General features: G+C 48.4%; 5 protein-coding genes across 5 annotated transcripts; 2 read left to right on the top strand and 3 right to left on the bottom strand.

Annotated features, from left to right (window-relative positions):
* Positions 1-2,508: 2,508 nt before the first annotated feature.
* TREMEDRAFT_62770 (uncharacterized protein) lies at positions 2,509-3,993 on the top strand (the record flags this gene model as incomplete). The annotated part of the gene is made up of 2 exons (XM_007005040.1): positions 2,509-2,910; positions 3,589-3,993. The coding sequence occupies 2 exons, from the start codon at positions 2,509-2,511 to the stop codon at positions 3,991-3,993; spliced, it is 807 nt and encodes a 268-aa protein (XP_007005102.1).
* A 3,632-nt stretch (positions 3,994-7,625) lies between these two features.
* On the bottom strand, positions 7,626-9,230 carry TREMEDRAFT_62768 (uncharacterized protein; the record flags this gene model as incomplete). The annotated part of the gene is made up of 3 exons (XM_007005039.1): positions 7,626-7,725; positions 7,781-8,871; positions 9,078-9,230. The coding sequence occupies 3 exons, from the start codon at positions 9,228-9,230 to the stop codon at positions 7,626-7,628; spliced, it is 1,344 nt and encodes a 447-aa protein (XP_007005101.1).
* A 416-nt stretch (positions 9,231-9,646) lies between these two features.
* On the top strand, positions 9,647-11,000 carry TREMEDRAFT_62767 (uncharacterized protein; the record flags this gene model as incomplete). Its single annotated transcript, XM_007005038.1, has 4 exons — positions 9,647-10,097; positions 10,118-10,236; positions 10,281-10,416; positions 10,492-11,000. 4 exons carry the CDS (start codon positions 9,647-9,649, stop codon positions 10,998-11,000), a joined length of 1,215 nt encoding a protein of 404 aa, XP_007005100.1.
* A 3,690-nt stretch (positions 11,001-14,690) lies between these two features.
* Positions 14,691-17,796, bottom strand: TREMEDRAFT_62765 (uncharacterized protein; the record flags this gene model as incomplete). The annotated part of the gene is made up of 8 exons (XM_007005037.1): positions 14,691-15,250; positions 15,500-16,202; positions 16,409-16,721; positions 16,839-17,194; positions 17,284-17,295; positions 17,321-17,421; positions 17,485-17,670; positions 17,724-17,796. The coding sequence occupies 8 exons, from the start codon at positions 17,794-17,796 to the stop codon at positions 14,691-14,693; spliced, it is 2,304 nt and encodes a 767-aa protein (XP_007005099.1).
* A 3,022-nt stretch (positions 17,797-20,818) lies between these two features.
* Positions 20,819-22,327, bottom strand: TREMEDRAFT_62763 (uncharacterized protein; the record flags this gene model as incomplete). Its single annotated transcript, XM_007005036.1, has 5 exons — positions 20,819-21,327; positions 21,403-21,538; positions 21,583-21,644; positions 21,707-22,250; positions 22,313-22,327. The coding sequence occupies 5 exons, from the start codon at positions 22,325-22,327 to the stop codon at positions 20,819-20,821; spliced, it is 1,266 nt and encodes a 421-aa protein (XP_007005098.1).
* Positions 22,328-25,163: the final 2,836 nt, after the last annotated feature.

The raw sequence follows: 25,163 nt of genomic DNA, 5'->3' as shown, positions 1-25,163 counted from the left end.
CAGGATCTGCCCGGATCGCAGAGAATTCAAATACCAATAGATCTCAGTAATGACTCGGCCATAATATATATAAAAATACAAACAAAGAAAGATACCCTGCAGATTGGAATGTTAATCGATACCGGGGCTACAGGAAGGTATGTGCAGCCGGCCTGTCCATTATACCATCTATTCCCAAAGAAACAATATCAGGTACCACGAAAAATTAGGTTCCTGGATGGAACTACCGCGACTTTAGTGACCGAATATGTAGAAGCAGAATTAGATCTAGGAAAAGGACTCAGGATTGCAACTCGACTGGATGTTATGGCATACGAAGGACCAGAAGTACTAGTAGGACTAGATTTCTTGAGACAGTTTAGGGCAAGGATCGATTGTGGAAAGGGACTGATCGAATTCGACGGAATTGGACGAGATACTGGTTGGAAATACCCAAGATTAGAAGAAGGATTAATAAGAGGAGCAACACTGGAGAAAGGGGAGGACGAAATGAGTGAGGAGGAACTACGACAAATCATACCGACACAATGGCACCAGTACCTCGAATTATTCAAGGTAGAAAGAGCAAGAAGACTACCACCAAGAAGAGAATGTGACCACGAAATCGAATTAGTAGCAGGGGCTGAACTGAAACCAGGACCAATCTACCAACTGGACGAGCATGGGGATGCTTTCCTGAAGCAGTGGATCAATGATGGACTGACTAGTGGACATCTGCGAAGAAGTAAATCGCCCTATGGGTCCCCAGTATTCCTGGTCCCCAAGAAAGGAGTCATTCCCTATCGAGTAGTTACAGATTACCGGGCACTTAACAAGGTAACCATCAAGGATTCGTACCCAATGCCACTTATCTCGACCTTACTCGATCGACTTCAATTGGGAAAGGTGTTTACCAAACTCGACCTGAAAGGGGCCTATCAGTTAGTTCGAATAAAAGAAGGAGATGAACATAAAGCTGCTCTACGAACACGATACGGTAGTTTTGAAAGCACTGTTCTACGGGATGGATTATGCAACGCGCCAGCCACCTTTCAAAACTTCCTGCAGGATATGTTCCACGACCTGTTAGATGAAGGAGTGGTAGTTTACATAGACGACATCACGGTATACTCAGACACGATCGAAAACCATCAGATAATTGTCCAAAAGGTATTAGACCGATTACTTGAAAACGACTTGGTTGTTAGCCCGAGGAAGTGTGAATGGAGTTGCGACGAAGTGAAGTTTCTGGGGTATGTAATCGGACACGAACGGATCGAAATGGATCAAGACAAGGTGAAAGCCATTCTAGAATGGGGAGAACCAATGACAGTCCGAGATACTCAGGTTTTTCTAGGATTTGCCAATTTCTATCGACGGTTCATCAAAGGATTCTCACATATTGTGGGTCCTCTTACCCGTCTGACCAGGAAGGATCAGGCTTGGAATTGGACAGAGGAATGTCAAAAAGCTTTTGAAAATTTAAAGAAAACTTTCACGACAGCACCGGTACTTCGACATTTCGATAGAACCCGACCAACCTGGATCGAAACCGATGGATCTGACTGTGCGATAGGTGCAATAGCGTCCCAAAGGTTCCCTCATCCATCGATAAAAGGGACCACGGAACTTCATCCGGTTGCGTATTGGTCTCGAGCAATGACACCCTGCGAATTAAACTACACAGTGGGAGAGAAGGAACTACTAGCCATTGTGGACTGCTTGGTAGCATGGAGACCATACTTGGCGAACAGTAGTGATGTCATAAAAGTCATTACGGATCACAAGAACCTGGAGTACTTCCAAAGTAAGCGACAACTGAATCGAAGACAAATGAGGTGGCTGGTGTCACGAACTACGTCGCGACACCTCGATTACTCCACCAACAATGACCCTCCTTTGGCCATCAAAACCCCATCACGCCTTAACCTCTTTACTCTACACGTAACTCAGGACTTCTGACACCAAGTACGGCGAAGTTAGACGGAGTTAGGCTAAGTAGGGACAATGGGAGCAGAAGTACGGCGAAGTTAGACGGAGTTAGGCTAAGTAGGGACAATGGGAGCAGAAGTGCGGCGATGTTAGGCGGAGTTAGTCGAAGGAGGAAGAGGATGGCCGAGGGCTCGGGGAAGTTGGACGAAGTGCGTTGAAGTACGTCAAAGCGCGAGAGGGTTGGATGAACGTCTAGGAGGAGTAGATAATATTAGCTGAGAAGATCGCTGAAGTTCTTCAGCGATCCTTGATTGTTGTCAGTAGTAAAAGACAGATAGAGATAGCTATAAATCAAGATACATCGCCATCAGTAGATCAAAACCCTAGTTAGAGTAACTACGCCGAAGTACGCCGTAGTTACACCCCTTTCGACGTCTGCGCCCTCCTGGTTGGGTGAGACATCGACTCAGAGCGTGAAGTTAGCCGAGGTTCGTTGACCGTCGGTCTATTAAGAAGTAGTTGTTCGACGGCCGTGACAGTATCAAGGATCGCTCCTACCGACGACCCGTGCGAACCTCGGAGAAGTACGAAGATAATATGGAACCAGAAAGAAGAATTACACGAGGCATGAGTAGGGATGGAGACAGGATGGAGGAGAACGAGAGGAGAGCATTGGAGGAGCTTAGCAGAGCAATGGGGCAGGACCTTGGAGTTGAGGATAGTGTGGGGGGGTCAATTCAAGGAGATGAGTTCGTTCCACCGGTGCTTTCTAACCCTCCTTCTCCTCCGTCTAATGCTCTCCCACCTGTGGGATCCCCACTTGGATCAGACCAAACCCCACGCCCAAGAGAAAACACTGGAAGTACGGCGAACTTGGGAGAAGAAGGAACACAAGGGGTGGTGTTGGCCTTGATGCAGATGGTGGCGAATATGAACAAAGACATGATGGAGGAGAGAAGATGTAGGGAGGAATGGGAACAGAGAAGAGAAAGGGATACAGTGGGCGGGATTGCAGAAGGGATATCAGAAGGGGTGAGGTACGCCATGGGACGGCAAACTTCGGCGACCCCAAGCGTAGTGGGCGAACAACGGAAAGGGATAAAGCTACCTAACCCAGACCTATGGAGAGGAGATCGGAACAAGTTAACCGCCTTTCTGTCTGAGTGCGACGTACACTTCGAATTGAACTCTCATCTTTTCCCCGACGACACTAAGAAAGTCTTTTTCATGATCTCTCATCTACGCGAAACACCTCTTCTTGCAGTGCAGCCCGATCTATCCAAAAGACCTCTTCCTGAGTACCTCACGACACACGATCAGTTCGTTAAGTACCTCAAGACTAACTTTGGTGATCCGGACGAAGAAGGAACTGCGGCCCGACAACTTAACGACCTCAAGCAAACCGGGTCTGCTTCGGACTACTTCTCCGCCTTTCAGCGACATGTTGCGATTCTCAAGTGGTCTGATGATGGAAACCTAGTTGACCGAGCCAAGAAAGGACTAAAATCGCACCTTCTAGATGAAATCGCAAGACACGGTAGATCGTTTGGGACTGTAAAAGAGCTATTGGAGTTTGTGATTCCCTTGGACAACCGCCTGTGGAGGAGACAAGTGGAGAAGGAGGCAGAGAGGAAAAGGGAAGGAGGGATAAGGACAACGACAGTGGTGGAAAGTCAGAGGACGGAGAAGAAAGAAGAGAAGAAATGGGAAAAGGGGCAACCTTCGGCGCAGGGTGGTGCCCAGGCGGCTATGATGTCGACGGTGGTAAAGAGTACACCGCCAAACATCGACGAAGTTCGCCGAAGATGGCCTAGGCCGAGCTCCGATCTGAGGGAGACAAGGAGGAAGGAGGGGAAGTGTACCGAGTGTGGTGAAGCAGGACATTGGCTGAAGGAATGCCCTGTAAGGGAGGCTAAGGTTAAGGTTGGACTGTTGCCTCCATGGGGGGAGAAGTTCGGAGAACGTGGTGGAGGATCGGGAGGGAACGCAGTACCTCTCGGACAGAGGAGGAACTTGAATGCGGTTGGAGGAGAAGTAGATTTGGAAGAGGACCAGGGAAAAGAAGAGGACCTGTCGCAGTAGGCGAGGCTCGGCGGGTCCGCCATATTCTCTCGGCCACCATTCCCAAACCCATAAAAGAAACACAGCTGATGGAGCCAGAGGATTGTGAATACAAAAATACACCACTCAGTACCCCTTGTTCATGCAATGTCGATAATCATCTCCTCATCCCTTCCGTTTCCAGAGATCAACCTAAATCGGACATTTTCATTAATGGAATGAAGCTAACTACGCTCTGGGACACCGGGGCTACTTGTTCATATATAAGTCCTAGAGCGGCGACGAAGATAGGCGCAGAAAGGAGACAATATCAGGTGAGCGTACCCGTTCACATGTTCGACGGCTCGGTGAGTGTCGCGGGACCTATCACCGAGTTTGTCGAAGTCGGATTTAGTTTGACGAAGGACGCCGAAGTGCGATCTGTTCGTCTCGATGTAACAACGCTCTGCGACGCAGATGTTGTGATAGGGTGGGATTGGATGAGGAAGGAAGGGGTTGTCCTTGATGGAAGAGACAACTCGGTGAAATTTCCCATCCCAGCCTCACCAAGTGCGGCGAAGTTAGCGGCCATAGGGCTGCCGACTCCGACGGACGCGATAGATCTCCGAGACAAAGATGACCAGGATGAACTGAGTCCGGAGGAACAGGAGGAATTGTATCAGGTGGTTCCTGAACAATACCACTCGTTCATTGATGTTTTTAACCCAAGGAAGGGAGGTGAAGAATTACCTCCCTCGAGGGGCTATGATCTGGAGTTTGATCTTAAGGAGGGGGCGAACCTGAAGGTTGCTCCACTCTACTCGCTTGGAGAAGATCAGAGAAGTGCGCTGAGAGACATCCTAGATCGCGAAATATCGGCCGGAAGAATTCGACCCAGTAATTCGCCCTATGGATCACCGATGTTCTTGGTACCGAAGAAAGCAAAAGGTCAATGGCGAATGGTCATTGACTACCGAAAGTTAAACGAAGCAACGATACCCGACGCCTATCCACTGCCTCTGATCGGTCAGATAACCGAAGAGCTAGGAAAAGCGAGGTACTTCAGCAAGTTAGATCTGATTGGAGCTTATCAACTCCTACGGGTAAAGGAAGGACACGAACACCTGACGGCGTTCAGAACTCAGTACGGTATGTTCGAGTCTCTTGTTGTTCGAGATGGTCTGCGAAATGCTCCTGCTGTATTCCAGCATTTCCTAAATGAAAGCTTCAGAGAACTGTTGGGGAAAGGAGTAGTTGTCTATATAGATGATATACTCATCTATGGTCAGACGTTGGAAGAGTTGAGAGGAACTACGGCGAAGGTATTCGAAGTTCTTCGAAGGTCGAATCTGTTCGTCAAGGCTAGTAAGTGCGAGTTTGAAAAGGACTCGGTAGTCTTCTTGGGTTTTGTGGTCTCACGGGAGGGAGTTTCTAGTAATCCAGAGTACATCGACGCTGTTGTGTCTTTTCCCCGTCCCAAGAACCTAAGAGAGAGCAGAGGATTTATGGGAGTCGTTAGTTATTATCGGCGTTTTGTCCCCAACTTCTCTAGGATTGCTAAACCGATCAATGACCTCACAAGAAAGGATGTACCGTTTGTCTGGGGTATGGAGCAGGAAAGAGCTTTTAAAGAGTTGAAGGATAGAATGTGTAGGGCCCCGGTATTGGCTCACTTTGATCCCTCGTTGAAGACATTACTACAGACAGATGCCTCGTTCTTCGGGTGGGGTTTCATAATATCGCAGGTGAACGAGTTAGGACAAGAACATCCGGTAGCGATCGAGTCAGGAGCGTTTCAAGCGGCGCAGTTAAACTACACGGTAGGCGAGAAGGAACTACTAGCTATCGTTGAGGCTTTCAGAAGAAGGAGACACTTACTGTTACAGGTAGAAACTACAGTTCTCACGGACCACTTGAACTTGACATACTGGATGGAACCGAAGCAGTTAAGCCCGAGGCAGGGCAGGTGGGTCGAAGAGCTTTCTAACTTTAGGTTTAAGATGGTGTATCGACCTGGGAGACAAGCTACACTGCCGGATGGACTATCGAGAAGAGCAGACTACCACTCTGGAAAAGGAAGTACTATGGTGCAGGAGAGCAACCTTATTCAAGGGTTGCCGAAGTTCGACGAACTCGACGGCACTAGCTCTGGGTTACAACACCTACTTCGCGCTTTGCAAGGGACGAAGGAAGTAAGAGAGAGTGACCTTATTAATCCTATGGATTTGGTAGTTGGAATACAGGAAGACGAAGAGGTGGAGGAGGTTAGAGAAGAATTACTGGGGGTAACCTGTGCTAAGTGCTCTCATCTGACATGTCACGATAATGTGCAGGAACCAGAGTCGGTCACCGAACTACGCCGTACCTCGCGGTCCCCCTTAATACTTCGTGGGGGATGGAATTCAAGAGGGTTCCTCACGTTCGATGGTCGAACTTATGTGCCGAACTACGCCGATGCTCGACTAAAGATAATGAAGACGCGGCATGACTCGGTCCTAGCGGGTCACCCAGGCTCAGCGAAGACTCTCGAGCTAGTCCTACGGGACTACGTTTGGGTTGGAGTAAGGAAGGATGTTGAAGATTACATCGCTGGATGTGCGGTGTGTCAGAGAGCAAAGACTAACAGGCAGAGACCCCATGGAGAGCTTAAACCACTGGAAGTGGCTACGAAGCCATGGTCCAGCATTTCGATGGATTTCATTGAAGAGCTCCCGAATTCCCATGGATACAATTCCATCTTAGTGGTGGTGGACCGGTTGACCAAATGGGCCATTTTTATCCCGACTACGACGAAGTTAACCGCAGCTGGCCTATCCGAGTTGATAATGGACTATGTGGTAGCTCAGCATGGGCTACCAGAGAACATAGTGTCTGACAGGGGATCGAAGTTTACCTCGAAATTTTGGAAGAACTTGACCGATAGTCTCGGGATAAGACTACATCTCTCTACTGCATATCATCCGCAGACTGATGGACAGACTGAACGAACCAACCAGTCCTTAGAGCTCTACCTTCGAATCTTCACTTCTTATCAGCAGGACGATTGGTCGAAGCTGCTTGCTCGAGCCAGCTTCGCCTACAACAACACCCATCATTCTGCGATAAATAAGACACCATTTTATGCGAACTATGGGTACCACCCTCGATGGGCTGAAGAAATTAAGGCCAGCGAAGTCGAAGTGCCCGCTGCTACGGTGGTGGTAAAAGACTTGACCGAAATACACAAGGATTGTATCGAAGGAATTAAGAAAGCTAATGAGAAGTACGCCGAAGGATACAATAGGAAACACCGGGCTACGCCGAACTTCGCGGAAGGAGACCTAGTGATGCTGTCGTTAGAGAATATTAAGACGAAGAGACCAATGAAGAAGTTAGATGTTAAGCAAAGTGGGCCGTACAAGGTAGTACGGCAGGTAGGTTCTCATGCTTGTAAACTGGAATTACCAGGAACGATGGCAGGTATCCATGATGTATTCCATGTCTCCTTGCTCCGTCCTTATCACCCTCCAATATTTCCTGGTCAGCAAGCTGAGCCACCTGGCCCAGTAGAAGTAGACAATGTGGGAGAGTCTTGGGAGGTAAAGGATATTGTGGACTCTAGAGTAAATAAGAGGTCAGGAAAGTTAGAGTACTTGGTGGAGTGGTTAGGTTACGAAGGAACAGACGATTCAGTATCATGGGAACCAGTGGAGAACGTCGATGGAGCTGATGACATATTGGCGAAGTTCCACGAACTTCACCCTACTAAGCCGAAGGAGGGGCGACTGCGAAGGGCTAGGAGATAGAACGTACTGCATACAACATAGGATTACAGCTACGTACCGCTCACTTGTCCTTACTCTTACCCTTACCTTTTCCTTTTCCTTTCTCCTTCGATCTACTCGGTCCCGCGGGATTGGTGTGGAGGCTACCGATGACCGAAGGTAGATCGAGAGTCTCAGACGGGAACGCAGTAGAGAGAGAAGCATTCCATGCCCGATTCATAGCCCCAAAGAAGTCACCGAAGTCCTGGACATCTCGAGCAGCTTGCATGCTCGGAGTCCTCCACAGAGAACGTATGGTCCGTAGACACTCGAAGGGAAGACTGAGGAGGTCGAGAGCAGTCTGGGCGGAAGCTGGGACACGAGAACTACTACGGCGACCTAACCAGTCAAGGGACGGTGGTGGCTCATACGCCATAGGAGTGACTAGGAAGGGGGTGTCGAACAGTCTTCGGCGAACATCGGCTATCTCAGTAAGGCTTCGGCGAGAGACGTCCGCTAACCTTGTCCTTGCTTCGTCGTCCAGAGCCCCAGCGTTGACTACATCTACTAACGCCGCAGTAAGATTGTTTAAAGCGTTAGCTTGACGAGAAGAGAAGTTGAGCAGGAGAGATGTATCATTTCGGGCGGCCTCAAGCTGAGTAGTGAGACCGAGGACGAGAGAACGATAAGTGGCGAATTCCTTTTCGTCCTCAGGAATACGGACGTCCAGGGAGATACGAGGGTGGACGAGGGACAACCGGGGAGCAGAGGGACCAGCACGCTGAGTATCTTCACCTTCCACATCACCATCATTGAAGGCAACCTCCTTCCCTTTAGATTTCCCTTTTGATTTCTTTAAAGAAGACTTCGGTGTCTTCTGGGAAGCAGAGGGAGGGGTGACGGGAGGGGCCGCCGAAGCGGCCGGAGGAACAGAAGGACGCCGACTTCGGGTGCTGTGAGCCGGAGGAGAAGCTACCACTGGAGAGGACGGACGTGGCGCCGAAGGACGAGAGGCCGAAGGACGGCGGGAAGACGAAGGAGGAACAGCCGGGAGACGTGATGGGCCGGCCACATGTAACGGTACTGGAAACACGACGACTAGGTCGCAGGTTGGGTCGAACTCGATGGAGGTCTCGTGGAAATCTAGGGGCTCTGGTGCTAATGGATCGTGTCTCCTCTGCAATCGATGTAGCCAAAGAATGATATTGAAGAATCAGCAAAGTTGGTACTTTGCTGATTGTACTATATACTGTCTACAGGTATCCGTGTCCTCCTCTCAGTTCCTACTGCAAGCGTCTATGTACATACTCGGACAGGTGAAAAACCGCTTTTGAGCAAACCCAGTGGGGAAATCTCGAAAAGGGAAAACCCGTCCCTACCTACTGCAGCACTGCCTCCAACTCCCGCCGTTCTCCTTCCTAATCCGTCGAACTCGATGGAGTTCTCTCGATTCGTTGTTACCCCGTAACAAGTTTCCCCCCCTGTCTCAAGGATCCTCGCCGAGGATCCTGAACCCTGTAACCAGGTGATGCACATGGATTGTTCTTAGACACCTTTGGTGCGCCCTGACATCATACCCACGCTAGTGTGACGGTTGCCATGAGAACGCGTCACCCGCACGGACCTCCAATGTGATCGAGAAATTACTGACCAAGTTACCTCCCCGTCTTCTTTCTCTTCTTTCCTCTTCATTCTCTCTTTACCTCTTGTTCGTCGCTCTTTTTACTTATCTATCATCATCCATCCATATCTTACTCATATCTTAGAGATCCTTCCAACTCTGACCTGTCTGTGAGCATGTCTAAGCGTACTGTAAGCAATTCCCTTCGAATTCGATGTATATCCTCCTGTTTATCACTGGCTGACGAGATTAGTTGTCCTCGTCTATCTCTTCTCGTCAAACTCGGGCCTCTACTGTGGCCATCCTCCCCGACGTCGATCCCGAACTTCTCATGCGTCAAACGAAAAGAATGAGAATTACTTCCCAAGCGCTAGTTCCCTCTCAAACTCCATTGGTTGACGCTTCTCGAAGGGCTCTCGACACCATTAAGGATCGATATCAATCCGGCCCTTCTCGCGACCAACAATCGTCTCTTCTCGATGACGAGGTCATCGAGCAATATATCGACTTCGAAGGGGGGGCAGGGCCATCTGCCACTGGTGAGAACCCATCTCCTGCGAAATCTGTCGAGTCCGAACACGGTACCATCGTTGAAAATCAAAATTCTCCTGGTAATAAGTCCCCTGTGCCACCTTCTGATTATTCCGAGGGGCTTGTCGAGGTTCCCCATGAACTCGAAACCATTTTTCACGCCCCTCGCAAGGTTCCGGTCAATGATGAACTTGCTAAGGCTCTGGATGCTCGAAAAGACTCGGAAATTGGTGAGATTTCTACAGAATTCTGTGCGTTTCTGACTCGTCAGCTACCCTCTGGGCCCGCCTTTCATTCCCCTCTGTTCGTCACGCTCTGAAGGATGAAGCCCTCGACCGCTTTCGCGAGACTGGGGCCATCAAGCCCACTGTCAAGTGGTTTGGTAACGCCGTGAGCTTTTTCTCCTTCGTATTCCACCGAATTCTAACTGTTAGCTTGATCGCTTGGCCCAAGGTTGGCGACTTCGTAACAAGAATGGCGCTGTTGTCCGTCTCGAGGGTGAGCTTTGCTCCGATTGCCAGCGTCGTCTCGATGGTGGAGAAGATTTTCGTGTAGGTTGTATCGGTCCTCGTGAGTCTTCCTACTCTTCCTGTTCGATATTGATGCAACTTAGTTGGTGGTGTTTGTGGAGAGTGCTCCGCGAAGGGAACTTCAAAGTGTTCGGTGAAAACCAACAATCCCGAGTCCAAATTTCGCGAGGTATCTATCTTCTTCCTTCGAACTTGGTCGATGTTGATGTAAAGGGTATTACTGTCGGAGCCCAGACTGTTACTTCCAAGGTTACCTTCGTCCTGGAGCACGAACTCTGTGCTGTCTCGGCCCGATATCGATCCCTTTCCTCCCAGGATCAATCCTCTTCTCTCACCCAACTCTCCGCTTACATCCACCTCTTTTCCTCTCTCCTTCTTCCTCTTCCCCCAGTACATCTGGGCCTCTACAAATCTCTTCATCTCATTCCTTCCAACTACACCCCTCCCTCTCCTTCTGAAACCTTGGATCATCTCACCTCTGCTGCTGATCCAACCGGATTGACTTCTTCTCAACCAGTCGCCGGTCCCTCCTCTTCTCCCCATACTCCTCTCCCCCGCAATGTCATTCGTATTCCCGCCTCGGTCCGTCGTCCCCGAGCCAATTCTACCACCTCCAACTTCTAGTGTATTTTATATCTCTCTATACGTAGCCATATTTCCTGTGTATGTATTTATTTCCCAATAAATTCCGTTGATTTTGATCGAATTCTCACTTTCTTCTGGGATCTTTTTTCCTCTTTTCCAGAAATTCACCAAAAACGGCCAACTCTTCTACATTTTCTCGTGGTTCCCAGTCATAGGCCGCATTCCCTGTGTATCCTAACCATTTTACCTTGAATTCCTCCTTTCCTCGTCGAATTCTACTGTCCACAATTGCTTCCACATGGAATTCCTCCTGGCCGTTTATTACTACAGGTGGTGGGGGTTGTATCTGTCGACCTGGTATCATGTCTCTAGGATATGGTTCCAACAACGTGACATTGAAGACATTGTGCACTCTCATTGATGGAGGTAGATCTAATTCGAAAGCATTTTTCCCCACTCTCCTTATGATCTTGAAGGGGCCAACGTATTTTGCTTCTAATTTTCGACTGGGTCTTTCCGTCGTAAGATACTTCGTACTCAGTAGTACCTGTTCTCCCTCTCTGAATTCTTCTGGTACACTCTTGTGTCTCCTGTTGTAGTATTCGGCACTAATCTCATTAGCCATCCTGACCTGTTCTTGAACAGCCGCATGTAACTCTCCCATATCCCTCCATTTCCTCTCCAACTTGTTTGACTTTGATCGAATATCGTGCGAATGGATGTCGTAGTGTGGCACATAGCCGTAACAGGCTTCAAAGGGACACAGACCGTGGCTACTATGTGGCGAACAGTTATAAGCGAACTCAGCAATTGGTAGAAGTTGATCCCAATTGTCCATGTTGTAGTTTACATACATTCCGAGCAGGATTTCCATCTGTTGATTTACTCGCTCAGTTTGTCCATCTGTTTGAGGGTGATACGCAGTCGAGTATAAGTTCTTTATTCCCAAGAACTGACATATTTCCTTCCAAATTTCCGCCGTAAACTGAGTTCCCCTATCTGACACAATTGTTCGAGGTACTCCATGTTTTGAAAAGATCTCCTTGATGTAGATGTCGGCCACTTTGTTCGCTGTTAGTCCAGTTGTACATGGAATAAATCTAGCCATCTTGGTTAGTCGATCGACTATCACCAGTATCGCGTCGAACTCGGTCGATTTTGGTAGGGGTCCCACCATATCCATAGAGATATCTGTCCAGGGCAGTGTGGGTACTGGTAAAGAGACCAGATGTCCATACGGCTGGTGTCGATGAGTCTTGTGTCGGTTACAGATCTCGCATCCTTTTACGTATTTTGCAATATACTCGTCCAAATGTGGCCAGTAATAGTCCTCTTTGACCATGGTGATAGTTTTGTCTCTTCCTGGATGACCCACTAGCATCGAATCGTGTCTTGCTTTCATTACTTCTAATCTTGCCTGTCCCTCTGGTATGACTACTCTGTTTTTGTATAAGAGTAATCCGCTCTGTGTCCATGATACTATTGGTGTCTCGCTGCTAGCCTGTGTCTTCTGTGTGTCCTGTGTGTTCTGGGTGCTCTGTGTGCTCTGTGTGCTATGTGTCTGTGTCATCTGTAGTCCTAGTTGTCGTATGTTTGCTATGTCTTCTGAGTCTTTCAGTCCGTTCTTGATGAGTCCGAATAATGAGTCTTCCCGGATTGCTCCTCTTACTATGTGTCTTGGTCCTTTGTGTTCTGAGTCCATTGAATTCGATCCAATTTGTTCGTGTGTCGGTAGCAATTGTAGCCAGTTGCCTTTGTTAAGATTCGGGTCCTTGCTACTCCCTCTTCCCGGATGATAATCTCCTCGTCTCGTCAGAGCATCTGCTCCCCCATTTTTGCTCCCTGGTCGATAAGTGATCTCTATGTTGAAGTCTCCCAATATTTCCAACCATCTCATCTGCCTTCGATTTAGTTGTCGTTTGCTTTGGAAGTATTCTAGGTTCTTGTGATCGGTAATGACCTTTATAACATCACTACTGTTAGCCAAGTAGGGTCTCCAGGCGACCAAGCAATCCACGATGGCTAATAATTCTTTCTCTCCCACCGTGTAGTTTAGCTCACAGGGCGTCATTGCTCGAGACCAGTACGCTACTGGGTGAAGTTCGGTGGTTCCTTTTATTGATGGGTGAGGAAATCTCTGAGACGCTATCGCACCTATCGCGCAATCGGATCCATCGGTTTCAATCCAAGTCGGTCGGGTTCTATCAAAATGTCGAAGTACTGGTGCTGTGGTGAATGTTTTCTTTAGATCGTCAAAAGCCTTTTGGCATTCTTGTGTCCAGTTCCAAGCTTGATCCTTCCTGGTCAGACGGGTAAGAGGACCCACAATATGTGAGAATCCTTTGATGAACCGTCGATAGAAATTGGCAAATCCTAGAAAAACCTGAGTATCTCGGACTGTCATTGGTTCTCCCCATTCTAGAATGGCTTTCACCTTGTCTTGATCCATTTCGATCCGTTCGTGTCCGATTACATACCCCAGAAACTTCACTTCGTCGCAACTCCATTCACACTTCCTCGGGCTAACAACCAAGTCGTTTTCAAGTAATCGGTCCAATACCTTTTGGACAATTATCTGATGGTTTTCGATCGTGTCTGAGTATACCGTGATGTCGTCTATGTAAACTACCACTCCTTCATCTAACAGGTCGTGGAACATATCCTGCAGGAAGTTTTGAAAGGTGGCTGGTGCGTTGCATAATCCATCCCGTAGAACAGTGCTTTCAAAACTACCGTATCGTGTTCGTAGAGCAGCTTTATGTTCATCTCCTTCTTTTATTCGAACTAACTGATAGGCCCCTTTCAGGTCGAGTTTGGTAAACACCTTTCCCAATTGAAGTCGATCGAGTAAGGTCGAGATAAGTGGCATTGGGTACGAATCCTTGATGGTTACCTTGTTAAGTGCCCGGTAATCTGTAACTACTCGATAGGGAATGACTCCTTTCTTGGGGACCAGGAATACTGGGGACCCATAGGGCGATTTACTTCTTCGTAGATGTCCACTAGTCAGTCCATCATTGATCCACTGCTTCAGGAAAGCATCCCCATGCTCGTCCAGTTGGTAGATTGGTCCTGGTTTCAGTTCAGCCCCTGCTACTAATTCGATTTCGTGGTCACATTCTCTTCTTGGTGGTAGTCTTCTTGCTCTTTCTACCTTGAATAATTCGAGGTACTGGTGCCATTGTGTCGGTATGATTTGTCGTAGTTCCTCCTCACTCATTTCGTCCTCCCCTTTCTCCAGTGTTGCTCCTCTTATTAATCCTTCTTCTAATCTTGGGTATTTCCAACCAGTATCTCGTCCAATTCTGTCGAATTCGATCAGTCCCTTTCCACAATCGATCCTTGCCCTAAACTGTCTCAAGAAATCTAGTCCTACTAGTACTTCTGGTCCTTCGTATGCCATAACATCCAGTCGAGTTGCAATCCTGAGTCCTTTTCCTAGATCTAATTCTGCTTCTACATATTCGGTCACTAAGGTCGCGGTAGTTCCATCCAGGAACCTAATTTTTCGTGGTACCTGATATTGTTTCTTTGGGAATAGATGGTATAATGGACAGGCCGGCTGCACATACCTTCCTGTAGCCCCGGTATCGATTAACATTCCAATCTGTAGGGTATCTTTTTTTGTTTGTATTTTTATATATATTATGGCCGAGTCATTACTGAGATCTATTGGTATTTGAATTTTCTGCGATCCGGGCAGATCCTGGCCGCAAGTGGTCGCATCACTTAGGCCAGGTAGTCGTTTCCCTCTTCTTCAAAGGTCACCGCCATTCCTCGAACTAATGGCCCTTTGGATCCAGTTGGGATCGAGTTCGATCCACTAGGAATCGGTGAGCTATGCGGGTTTGGGGATCCCCTAATGTTGTTTCTCGTATTTCCTCCATTTGGACAGTTGTTGGCGTAATGTTCTGGACTTCTACATTTGAGACAACGTCGGTTCTCCCTCCTCCAAGTCATTTCGTTCTCGCTGAGACGTCCTCCGTCCTCTGTCCAAGTGACCGGAGGGTCATTTGGTAGACCATAATTCATCATCCCTGGTTTTCCACCGGGCAAGGATCCTCTACCAGTCGATTGTGAGTGGCGCTCTACCGGGTTGGGCAAACTAGTATCCAATCGCATCGAATTCGATCGAGGAGGAAGCCAGGTCGTCTCATGTTTGCGTCTAGCAGCCCATCGATTCGCTGCAATCATCGTTTCAGCCATCCGTTGGTTCTCCTCAGTCCCTATCACATGCTGTTTGAAATAGATCCAGTCCGATTTGGTTCGAGGGTCGGTGTTATTTACCACTACCACCTTCAGTAGCTCTTCCTTCAGGCCCTGTATGGCTGAGGCGATTTTCATTGCATCTGGTACCTTTCCAAGGTGTGTGGACCAAAGTTCAAAGTTGGCAAAATACTCGGCGGCCGTATCCGTCTGTCTTAACTCCTGCAATTTCCTCATAGCCGTACCTGCCATGTTACTGTCTCCAAATTGAGTTCGTAAATGCTGGATGAATTTGTCGTAGCTCTCTAGCCATTCGGTCGAATTCCATATACTTGGATTGGTTATGGCCGGGGTTATAAGCATTTGAGGGGTGCCTCGAAGATACCCGTACATGAACAGGATCTTTCTGCGATCGGTGGCGTACTCTGCCCCTTTGAATTCGAAGTTCATGTGACATGCTGCAAGGAAGTTGTCCAATTCTCCTCGTTCTCCACTGAAGGTAGGTGGATCCGCACACCTGGTTCTTCCTGTTCGTTCGTTGTTGGTAAGTTTTGGCTCCAAACACGGCTTGTTTTCTTCGACTTCGATCAAACTTGCCCCTTTCGATGTGAGTATCTGTTGGTTCTGTCGGTCAGCTTTCATCGTAGCCAGTTCTTCCCTTAATGCATTTTGTTCCTTTTGTTGCATCGTCATAATGGCTAACAATTGTGACAACTGCTGCGATAATTCATTTAGCGGATCTGGGGTAGTGGTAGTAGAAGTGAGATCATGTGAAATGGTACTTCTCGAAGAACTTGTTGGTATTTCTTCCTCTGGGACCAGCCCTTGTTCCAACTCCTCTTTTTCTGGTATCATTTTCCGCGCTTTCCCTCTGGTGAGCATACAGTACTCTCCGATTCGACCCAAGGTGCGTAAGGCTGATTCTTCAACTTGTAACGGTACTGGAAACACGACGACTAGGTCGCAGGTTGGGTCGAACTCGATGGAGGTCTCGTGGAAATCTAGGGGCTCTGGTGCTAATGGATCGTGTCTCCTCTGCAATCGATGTAGCCAAAGAATGATATTGAAGAATCAGCAAAGTTGGTACTTTGCTGATTGTACTATATACTGTCTACAGGTATCCGTGTCCTCCTCTCAGTTCCTACTGCAAGCGTCTATGTACATACTCGGACAGGTGAAAAACCGCTTTTGAGCAAACCCAGTGGGGAAATCTCGAAAAGGGAAAACCCGTCCCTACCTACTGCAGCACTGCCTCCAACTCCCGCCGTTCTCCTTCCTAATCCGTCGAACTCGATGGAGTTCTCTCGATTCGTTGTTACCCCGTAACACCACAGGAGCGAAGGGCGACGGCGACGGAGGCGACGGGCGGAGGTCCGGCGAAGTACGGCGAACCGACCGGAGAGACGAAGACGGTACCCGCGAACGGGGGACAGACGCTGGAGTCTGGGGAGGGGGGAGAGGAGAAGCGTCGAAGGGACGGGGCGGGATGTCCCGGGCAGAGGAAACGGGACAGAAGGAGCAGGGGCCAGACGTGCATGAAGCACAACGGAGGGCCTTGTTGTGTGGCCTGACTGCCTTGAGGCAGGGCCAGTTTGGACGATTATACGTGATAATCTCACGTCTACTAATTAGCAGGAGTAACTTCGGCGTAGTAGGAATAGGTGGACTCACCGGCAACGATCACACGCTTCGTCAACACCAACCGCGATCCAACGACCAGGCTCGGACTTCATCTTCTCCCACAAGTACTCTTCTTCCCGCAGTGATCTCTTCACCCGTTTGGGCGAAGGCTCCCCTCTGGGAGAAGGGGGGGGAGCAGCGACGGGGGCGGCGGTAGCAGGACCGGCGGCGGCGGCGGCAGCAGCGGCGGCAGCGGCGATGGCGTTGGGGGGGGGGGAGAACCCCGGAAGAGGAAGAAGAAGAGGAAGAAGAAGAAGAGGAAGAAGAAGAAGAGGAAGAAGAAGAAGAGGAGAGGGAACGGCGTCGTTTCTGGCCCACAATTTGAGCAGGGGGAGGGGCAGGAGCGGCTGCGAGTTAGCAATGTCTTGGGGAGCTAAAGAACAGATAAACAAGGCCAAGTTCGGCGAAGGTGTGAGAGGTTGGACGAAGAACTCACGCTCAGGACTATCTACGTTGTTGTCCTCTACACTAACCGCCACCATATCATCATCCGAGTGTTCCTCTAACTCGGTTTCACCCTCCGACACGACTCTATCATCCTCATCACTATAATCACCCCCTTTTCCTTCGAAGTCTGACTGATCGTCCGACTCCGAACCACTGAGCGACTCCTGGTCGGAGGAGGACGGAGACTCACCAGGACGAAAGGCGGGCGTCCTGCGGCGAGGGCTGGCGGCAGGAGGAGAAGCAGAGGGAGAACCAGCGGGAGGACCGGCGGGAGGAGAAGCGGAGCGAGGAGGCGGGACATCGCCAGACGGCTCCCCCAAAGAGAGGGTGCCGAGGCCGAGGGAGGAGACTTGGCGAGATCTGTCGCCGAAGGAAACTGAACATCAGCCAAGTCCGGCGAAGTAAGGTAAGTGTCGAGGAATAACTCACGAGCAGACGACACCATACCACCAAAGTTCCTCATGGCGGCGAAAGGGTTAGAGGTGGGAGTAGGAGGGGCCATGACGTTAAAAATACTTAAAGAAATAAAAGATGATTCAAGGTAACAAATCTGTTTTCTAGGTAAGAGAGATAGAAAGTTTTGAAAGCAGATGGGAAAAAGAGAGAAGCTCGACGAACTGCTCAGTATTTAGTATAATCAAACCTACCCCCTCGTCGTCAACATGCAGCAAACTTCGCGTTTCATCAACAAAAGGCATCGCAGGGACGATCAAAATTCCCACGCTATAGTGTCTCATCTCAATATAAGCGAGGGTTACTTCGACAAACAACGGTGTTGTTCGGCTGCCATTCAGGAAGCGTGTCTCACCTACAAAAGACACAGGGCTTCTTACGGCAAACCTCGACGAAGTTAGGGGAGTCTCATTGTCGGGTTTTGGAGTGAAAGGAGGCCCAACTACGAAGTGCGGCGCAAAGAGCAGAAGGGTGAAGGATGGTCATGGGGAGGGAGAGAATGGGGGTACTACGCTGCTAAGTTCTCTTGACACGACAGAGGTGTAATCGCTCACGAGGACGTTCGCGGCTAAAGAAGGGGGCGACTGTCACGAACTACGTCGCGACACCTCGATTACTCCACCAACAATGACCCTCCTTTGGCCATCAAAACCCCATCACGCCTTAACCTCTTTACTCTACACGTAACTCAGGACTTCTGACACCAAGTACGGCGAAGTTAGACGGAGTTAGGCTAAGTAGGGACAATGGGAGCAGAAGTACGGCGAAGTTAGACGGAGTTAGGCTAAGTAGGGACAATGGGAGCAGAAGTGCGGCGATGTTAGGCGGAGTTAGTCGAAGGAGGAAGAGGATGGCCGAGGGCTCGGGGAAGTTGGACGAAGTGCGTTGAAGTACGTCAAAGCGCGAGAGGGTTGGATGAACGTCTAGGAGGAGTAGATAATATTAGCTGAGAAGATCGCTGAAGTTCTTCAGCGATCCTTGATTGTTGTCAGTAGTAAAAGACAGATAGAGATAGCTATAAATCAAGATACATCGCCATCAGTAGATCAAAACCCTAGTTAGAGTAACTACGCCGAAGTACGCCGTAGTTACACCCCTTTCGACGTCTGCGCCCTCCTGGTTGGGTGAGACATCGACTCAGAGCGTGAAGTTAGCCGAGGTTCGTCGACCGTCGGTCTATTAAGAAGTAGTTGTTCGACGGCCGTGACAGCTGGAAATCTTAGGAGACTTCAACATAGAGATCACTTATCGACCAGGTAGCAAAAATGGGGGAGCAGATGCTTTAACAAGACGAGGGGATTATCACCCGGGAAAAGGAAGTAGTAAGGACCCAGATCTAAACAAAGGAAACTGGCTACAATTACTACCCACATACGAGAAACATGGATCGAATTCGATAGACTCAGAAACCCGACACATAGTAAGGGGAGCAATCCGAGAAGACTCATTATTTGGACTCATCAAAAACGGACTCAAAGACTCAGAAGACATAGCAAACATACGACGACTAGGACTGCAATTGACACAGACACATAGTACACAGGACACACAGACACATAGTACACAGGACACACAGACACATAGCACACAGGACACACAGAAGACACAGATTAGCAACGAGACACCGGTGGTATCATGGACTCAAAGCGGATTGCTCTTGTACAAGAATAGAGTAGTCATACCAGAGGGACAAGCAAGGTTAGAAGTAATGAGAGCAAGACACGATTCAATATTAGTAGGACACCCAGGAAGAGACAAAACCATCACCATGATCAAAGAGGACTATTATTGGCCCCATTTGGACGATTATATCGCAAAATACGTGAAGGGATGTGAGATCTGTAACCGACATAAGACCCATCGACACCAACCATACGGACATCTAGTCTCATTGCCAGTGCCCACACTTCCGTGGACAGATATCTCGATGGACATGGTAGGACCTTTGCCGAAATCGACAGAATTCGACGCAATTCTAGTAATAGTAGATCGATTAAGCAAGATGGCTCGATTTATTCCATGCACAACCGGACTAACAGCAAACAAGGTGGCTGACATATACATCAAGGAGATCTTTTCAAAGCATGGGGTACCTCGAACAATCGTATCAGACAGGGGAACCCAGTTTACAGCAGAGGTTTGGAAGGAAATATGTCAATTCCTGGGAATAAAGAACCTATATTCAACTGCATATCATCCTCAAACAGACGGCCAGACTGAACGAGTGAACCAACAGATGGAAATCCTACTTGGAATGTATGTGAACTACAACATGGACAATTGGGATCAACTTCTACCAATTGCTGAATTTGCTTATAACTGCTCTCCGCATAGCAGTCATGGGTTGTGTCCGTTCGAAGCATGTTATGGCTATGTGCCACATTACGACATCCATTCGCACGATATTCGATCGAAGTCAAACAAGTTAGAGAAGAAATGGAGAGATATGGGAGAATTGCATACGGCTGTTCAAGAACAGGTCAGAATGGCTAATGAGATTAGTGGGGAATACTACAACAGGAGGCACAAAAGCATCCCAGAAGAATTCAGAGAGGGAGAACAGGTGCTACTAAGTACAAAGTATCTTACGACGGAACGACCCAGTCGAAAATTAGAAGCAAAATACATTGGCCCGTTTAAAATCATAAGGAAGGTCGGAAAAAATGCTTTCGAATTGGATCTACCTCCATCAATGAAGGTGCACAATGTCTTCAATGTGACGCTGTTGGAACCATATCCTAAAGACATGATTCCAGGTCGACAGATACAGCCCCCACCACCGGTAGTAATAAACGGCCAGGAGGAATTCCATGTGGAAGCAATTGTGGACAGCAGAATTCGACGAGGAAAGGAAGAATTCAAGGTAAAATGGTTAGGGTACACAGGAAATGCGGCCTATGACTGGGAACCGCGAGAAAATGTAGAAGAGTTGGCCGTTTTTGGTGAGTTTCTGGAAAGGAGGAAAAAGGATCCCAGAAGAAAGTGAGAATTCGATCAAAATCAACGGAATTTATTGGGAAATAAATACATACACAGGAAATATGGCTACGTATAGAGAGATATAAAATACACTAGAAGTTGGAGGTGGTAGAATTGGCTCGGGGACGACGGACCGAGGCGGGAATACGAATGACATTGCGGGGGAGAGGAGTATGGGGAGAAGAGGAGGGACCGGCGACTGGTTGAGAAGAAGTCAATCCGGTTGGATCAGCAGCAGAGGTGAGATGATCCAAGGTTTCAGAAGGAGAGGGAGGGGTGTAGTTGGAAGGAATGAGATGAAGAGATTTGTAGAGGCCCAGATGTACTGGGGGAAGAGGAAGAAGGAGAGAGGAAAAGAGGTGGATGTAAGCGGAGAGTTGGGTGAGAGAAGAGGATTGATCCTGGGAGGAAAGGGATCGATAACGGGCCGAGACAGCACAGAGTTCGTGCTCCAGGACGAAAGTAACCTTGGAGGTGACAGTCTGAGCTCCGACGGTGACACCCTTGACATCAACATCGATCAAGTTCGAAGGAAGAAGATAGATACCTCGCGAAATTTGGCCTCGGGATTGTTGTTTTTGACCGAACACTTTGAAGTTCCCTTGGCAGAGCACTCTCCACAAACACCACCAACTGAATGGCATCAATATCGAACAGGAATCAATAGAAGACTCACGAGGGCCGATACAACCGACACGAAAATCTTCTCCACCATCGAGACGACGCTGGCAATCGGAGCAGAGCTCACCCTCGAGACGGGCGACAGCACCATTCTTGTTGCGGAGTCGCCAACCTTGGGCCAAACGATCGAGCTAACAGTTAGAAGTCGGTAGAATTCGGAAAAGAAGAAGCTCACAGCATTCCTAAACCATTTCGCGGTAAGATTGAGGGAGCCAGTCTCGCGAAAACGATCCAGGGCTTCGTCCTTCAAAGCGATACGAACGGAGGAAAAGGACATTTTGGCCCAGAGAGTGGCTGACGAGTCAGAAAAGCACAGAATTCGATAGAGACCTCACCAATTTCCGAGTCTTTTCGAGCGTCCAGAGCCTTGGCAAGTTCGTCATTAGCGGAAACCTTGCGAGGAGCGCGAAAAATGATTTCGAGCTCGGGGGGAACATTGTCAAGCCCGTCTAAATGTTCAGAGGGTGGCACAGGGGACTTATTACCAGGAGAATTTTGATTCTCGACGATGGTACCGTGTTCGGATTCGACGGACTTGGCGGGAGATGGGTTCTCACCGGTGGCAGATGGGCCTGCCCCACCGTCGAGGTCGAGGAATTGCTCGATAATCGCATCATCGAGAGAAGACGATGGTTGAGTGCGAGAAGGACCGGATTGATATCGATCCTTAATGGTGTCCAGAGCCCTGCGAGAAGCATCAACCAATGGAGGTTGAGAATGGGCTGGAGCTTGAGACGTGATTCGCATCCTTTTCGTTTGACGCATGAGAAGTTCGGGATCGACGTCGGGGAGAATGGCCACAGTAGAGGCCCGAGTTCGGCGAGAAGAGGTAGAAGGGGACAACTAATCTCGTCAGCCAGTGAGAGATAGGAGGAAATACATCGAATTCAAAGAGAATTGCTTACAGTACGCTTAAACATGCTTACAAACAGGAAAAGATTTGATGGATTCCCTAAGAGATGAGTAAGATATGGATGGATGTTGATAGGTAAGTGAAAAGAGCGACGAACAAGAGGAAAGGAAGGAATGAGGAGGAAAGAAGAGAAAGAGGAGGGAAAAGAACTTGGTCAGTAATTTCTCGATCACAGTGGAGGTCCGTGCGGGTGACGCGTTTCATGGCAACCGTCACGCTAGCGTGGGTGTGACGTAAGGGCGCAATCAAAGGTGTCTCAGAGCAATCCATGTGAATCACCTGGTTACAGGATTCAGGATCCTCGGCGAGGATCCTTGAGACAGGGGGGGAAACTTGTTACGGAGTAACACGACTCGAGGGACATCCATCGAACTCGACGGATTAGGAAGGAAAACGGCGAGAGTTGGAGGCAGTGCTGCAGTAGGTAGGGACGGGTTTTCCCTTTTCGAGATTTCCCCACTGGGTTTGCTCAAAAGCGGTTTTTCACCTGTCCGAGTATGTACATAGACGCTTGCAGTAGGACTGAGAAGAGGACACGAATACCTGTAGACAAGTATATAGTACAATCAGCAAAGTACCAACTTTGCTGATTCTTCAATATCATTCTTTGGCTACATCGATTGCAGAGGAGACACGATCCATTAGCACCAGAGCCCCTAGATTTCCACGAGACATCCATCGAGTTCGACCCAACCTGCGACCTAGTCGTCGTGTTTCCAGTACCGTTACACTCCTCCAACATTCGATATATTCCCGTACAGATCAACTCACGTATAAAGCACAATATGATTCAATTACTCAGGCTCTTAAAAGCGCTCAAGTTAATACGGGAAAGAAGACACATATCAATAGAGCCGGAGGAGCTCAGCTGGCTGAAAGTGAAGGTGTATCAGCTCAAGATATTGCGCGTGCAGGCCATTGGAATCAAGATGTTTTGGAAAATGTCTATCTGGGTCATATGCCTCGTTCAGTATTACGTGCATTGGCCGGGTTTAAGCCTTATGGAAGCCAAGACTACTACCTTCCGCGTGATATTCCTGTACCGGACACTCTACAAAGAATGGTATTTCCCTCGCTTGAAAAATGGTAAGCAAATCTCGTCTGTAAAAGCATTGCTCATGCAAAGGGAAATGGATCTTTCCTTACGGCAAGGTGACGCTATAGACAGACAGGCTATGACGTTTGTTCAGCTCTTGAAACACCTTCGTAAGGTATTCTTTCAAGACATCTGCGCCTGGCGTCAAAAATACCCCGAGCTGTACCTTTGGTCGCATTCCCTGTTTCAAAATGATGAATTCAAGCAATGGGAAGCTTGTTATTTTGACACATGCTCTCTTCGTACGAATAGTCACGATCGTAGGCTAGCTGAAGCCATGCCACAACTTGCATCAACCCTCTCGGCGCATTTCATGAAGCAAACACAAGATAGTAGCGAAATTCATCATAAATTGTCGTCTTTGATCACAACCGCTCAAAATCAAGACGTATCATTGAACCTTAACCAGCAGCAGCTATCTCGGATCCTTGTCGCTTTAAGCCAGCCGATTACCCTACCTAGTATCCTTCAAGGAATTGAAATCACGGCAGGTGAAACACCCGTGCAATCAGAAACAACATCTCGCGCCCTGCAAGCAACGGTGATGCTTGAAAACATTCCTACATCAAGTACAGCAGCAGAAGGTACAGCTTTACCTCCATCAACCATAGTAAATCAACCTAGAGCTGTCTTGACGCCTTTCAGCCTGCTACGAACTTTACGGACCGTAAATCAGGTTTGGGAAGAATATACCACCAGCTTAAACGGCAAACCGTCTGCTAAAATGATGTACGAAAATCCTCAGCATCATTGGGGCGTTGGCGGTGACACAGAGCGGAGGTTTTGGAACCGACGTCTAGTCATTATCAATCAGATCAAGTTAATGGCTCAGACACGATCAATTACGGAAGACGAGGCTGCTAGGGATCTTGATGCGTTTCGTGTTCGACAGCGTCCTTCGTCGCTTAATGCTTTACATGACACACTGAAAGGTATGTCTGAGAGAGAAAAATTACGCCTCTAAAGCTATAACAATGCAAGAAAACCGACGTCGGCCGACGTCGGCCAATGATGGTCCGTTGCAATCATAGTTACCCTCAAAGGATGATGTCAAACTGTTTCATTGCAATCCCGAGCAACAAATGTTGCAGGGCGTCGTTGGTTGAACAATTTTCTACGCAGAAAGTGTAAACAAGTGTACACACAACGAGGATGTATTAAGTGTACTGTCGTAGCTCTTAGCCCACCATTCTTCAACTTTTCTCGTCAATTCAAACTCAGCTATAGCATCAAAATGTCAGATACACCACCTACACCTAAAGTACCTCCTCCAACGCCCAAGCGGTACGCAAACAAGGGAAGTCGTCGCAACGACACCTCTCCAGAAAAGGGAGGATCAGCAGTCGATGAATTTTTTTCAACAACAGTATTGAGTACGTTAGAACCTTTTGTCGAGTCATTGACAGTATCTAATTAGCAGGTGCGTATGAACCGTTCGAATGGGTGCCGGGAACGAAATTCAATCGTCGTGTTTTTCCTCAGGATAGCTCAAAGACATTGGCTTTACTGCCAAACACCTTGAAAGGCGAAGTGTGGGCTATACCACCGAATAAAGAGTTAGAAATAGTGAGCTTGAACTTCTGATGTTAAACTCGACCAGAACAATGCTTATCAATGAACTTAGGTCAAGCGGCACCGTCTGGCGCACAATATCGTGTGTGGCCCCCAATCTGTGATCTGTTCCGGTGTGGCAATGTGTTCACATTGTCAAAATCGAATTACTCGCGATGATGCCGTATCCTTTGGC

This window comes from Tremella mesenterica, assembly GCF_000271645.1.
Source record: "Tremella mesenterica DSM 1558 unplaced genomic scaffold TREMEscaffold_6, whole genome shotgun sequence".
Classification (NCBI taxonomy): Eukaryota; Fungi; Basidiomycota; class Tremellomycetes; order Tremellales; family Tremellaceae; genus Tremella; species Tremella mesenterica.
This window is presented reverse-complemented; position numbering and strand designations above follow the sequence as displayed.